The sequence below is a fragment of the Trametes versicolor genome (assembly GCF_000271585.1).
Source record: "Trametes versicolor FP-101664 SS1 unplaced genomic scaffold TRAVEscaffold_3, whole genome shotgun sequence".
Classification (NCBI taxonomy): domain Eukaryota; kingdom Fungi; phylum Basidiomycota; class Agaricomycetes; order Polyporales; family Polyporaceae; genus Trametes; species Trametes versicolor.
This window is the reverse complement of record NW_007360323.1, coordinates 1,518,530-1,520,361: the sequence shown is the minus strand read 5'-3', so window position 1 is coordinate 1,520,361 and position 1,832 is coordinate 1,518,530. Positions and strand designations below refer to the sequence as shown.

The 1,832-nt window shown below is 54.7% G+C and overlaps 2 protein-coding genes across 2 annotated transcripts; both read right to left on the bottom strand.

Moving 5' to 3' along the window:
- Nucleotides 1–341: 341 nt before the first annotated feature.
- On the bottom strand, nucleotides 342–701 carry TRAVEDRAFT_116836 (uncharacterized protein; the record flags this gene model as incomplete). The annotated part of the gene is made up of 1 exon (XM_008037335.1): nucleotides 342–701. A coding segment is annotated over one exon (360 nt), but the record flags the coding sequence as incomplete, so codon positions are not given.
- A 793-nt stretch (nucleotides 702–1,494) lies between these two features.
- TRAVEDRAFT_44447 (uncharacterized protein) lies at nucleotides 1,495–1,827 on the bottom strand (the record flags this gene model as incomplete). The annotated part of the gene is made up of 1 exon (XM_008036833.1): nucleotides 1,495–1,827. A coding segment is annotated over one exon (333 nt), but the record flags the coding sequence as incomplete, so codon positions are not given.
- Between the last annotated feature and the right edge of the window lie 5 nt (nucleotides 1,828–1,832).

Here is a 1,832-nt window from a genome sequence, read left to right as displayed (position 1 = left end):
ACAATGTCATCGGCTGTCCACTCCTTGATGGTAGCATAGACTCCTGGGACTTCTGATGCTGGCATCGACGGCATACTGGGGAGTGGGTCAACAAGCATCTCTGACTTGGGATATCCTGAGGTCGGCGGGAACTCCAGATACGTGCCATCAGGCTTCTCGACAATTGAGATCTTGTGAGCCTGCTGCCAAGGTCGTCCGAGTAGTCCGTCAAACGGAGGGTTCTCTGCAATGAAGGCATTGATTGGCGTGCTGATGTGGCCAAGCTTCAGAGGAATGTTCTCGACTAGCCCCAAAAGGTGACCAGTTCCTCCGTTGGCATCCTTCATTGCTATGGCTGCACCCAAGTTGATTGGCCTGCGGACTATGTTCTTGCAGACTGCCTCGCTGATAATGTTGAGCTGAGACCCCGTGTCGACAATGAACGTGACTGGCATGAAGTTGCACTCCATTTGAAGGCGGATCAGGGAACCCGTGCGTGACGTGATCAGGTTTGTCGTTGGGAGGATTGATGCGACTGGGACTGTGTCGACCTTCTTGAGCTTGAGCATGTCGATCAGGCTGCTGGCGACCTCACGAGAGCATCCTGCAATCTCCCGGACTGGAAGGGTCACAGGTAGATCTAGAAGCTTCTCTGCAATCTTGACAGGGTCAACCGTCTTGCTGACATCCGATGCACGTGGGGCCCAACGAGGTTTGTCCATGGTGGCTGGCTCCGCAGGGGCTGGCTTCTTCCGCTGAGTCAGAGTGCGGTCGTCGATCATGTCCACGTCATTATCAGGGTTGAATGCCATAGGCTGAGTCTCAACTGGCACCAGACGTTGCATGGGAAGGCGATGCACAGCAGTGGCCTTCTGCGAAGTCTCCGTCTTCTTCGGCTTATCCTTCGGGTTCTCCTTTCCTTTCGAGGGGACGCCTACGCCGTCAAAGGTCTCTTTGCGGTAAGGCCTGGTGATGCGTTGGGCTCTCTCCACTGGATAGACCATGACGTCGGCCTGCTCTGGATCCTCATCTTCATCATCCACATCCTGTGCTGGTCCATCATAGGCTATGAAATTCACCTTGGGAAGGGTGCGTTCAATTGCCTGGACAATATTCTCGCCCTCCTGCCGTCTGATGACTCGACCATCCTTGTCTGTGATACGCCCTCGATAGTCTTTCAGAACCTGGCCCTTTGAGATGTATTTCTGGATCTCAGGGCAGTTGTTCATGACATGGCCTGGCTGACCACATCCGAAGCATCCTTGGGTTCCTGACTGAAGTGGTGGTAATGAGGGTCGCATTGGCGGCTGGCTCATGTTGGATCTGCCCATGTGTGGTGGCAAATCACGAGTGACATTCTGGCTGAACTGCGGTGGGGGCCTGAGGATAGGCTGGTAGAAACAGTTCTGCACGTTGGGGTCAATGCGGCAGGCTTTGAGGTATGCAGCACCATACAGCGGGTCGTCCAATCGGAGGGTGTGAAGCTGTTGGATCAGGCCATCGAGTTCCACATCCTCAGGCTTGCGGGATGGGGTAGGCACGTGGGGTGGGCTTTGGCTTCTCCTCCTTGACTTTCTCCTGCTGCTGGATGTACTTGCGGACTTGTTTCTTCTTCGTCTCCTTCAACTCCTGCTCCGGGCCCTCCGTGTCGCTGTCATCTTCTTCGTCAAAGCGCGCAACCTTGCGGTTTGGCACTGGTGAGTCTCTCTCTGCTCTGCCCCGTCCAATCCCGGTGATCTCCTCAAAGTAGTCATCATCTTCATCATCTGATTGGTCAAGGTAGGTGTTGTCAGAGCCCAGTCGCTCCGTGTCAAACCGGTCAACACTAAGAAGGGCCTTGGCTGCCTTCTCAA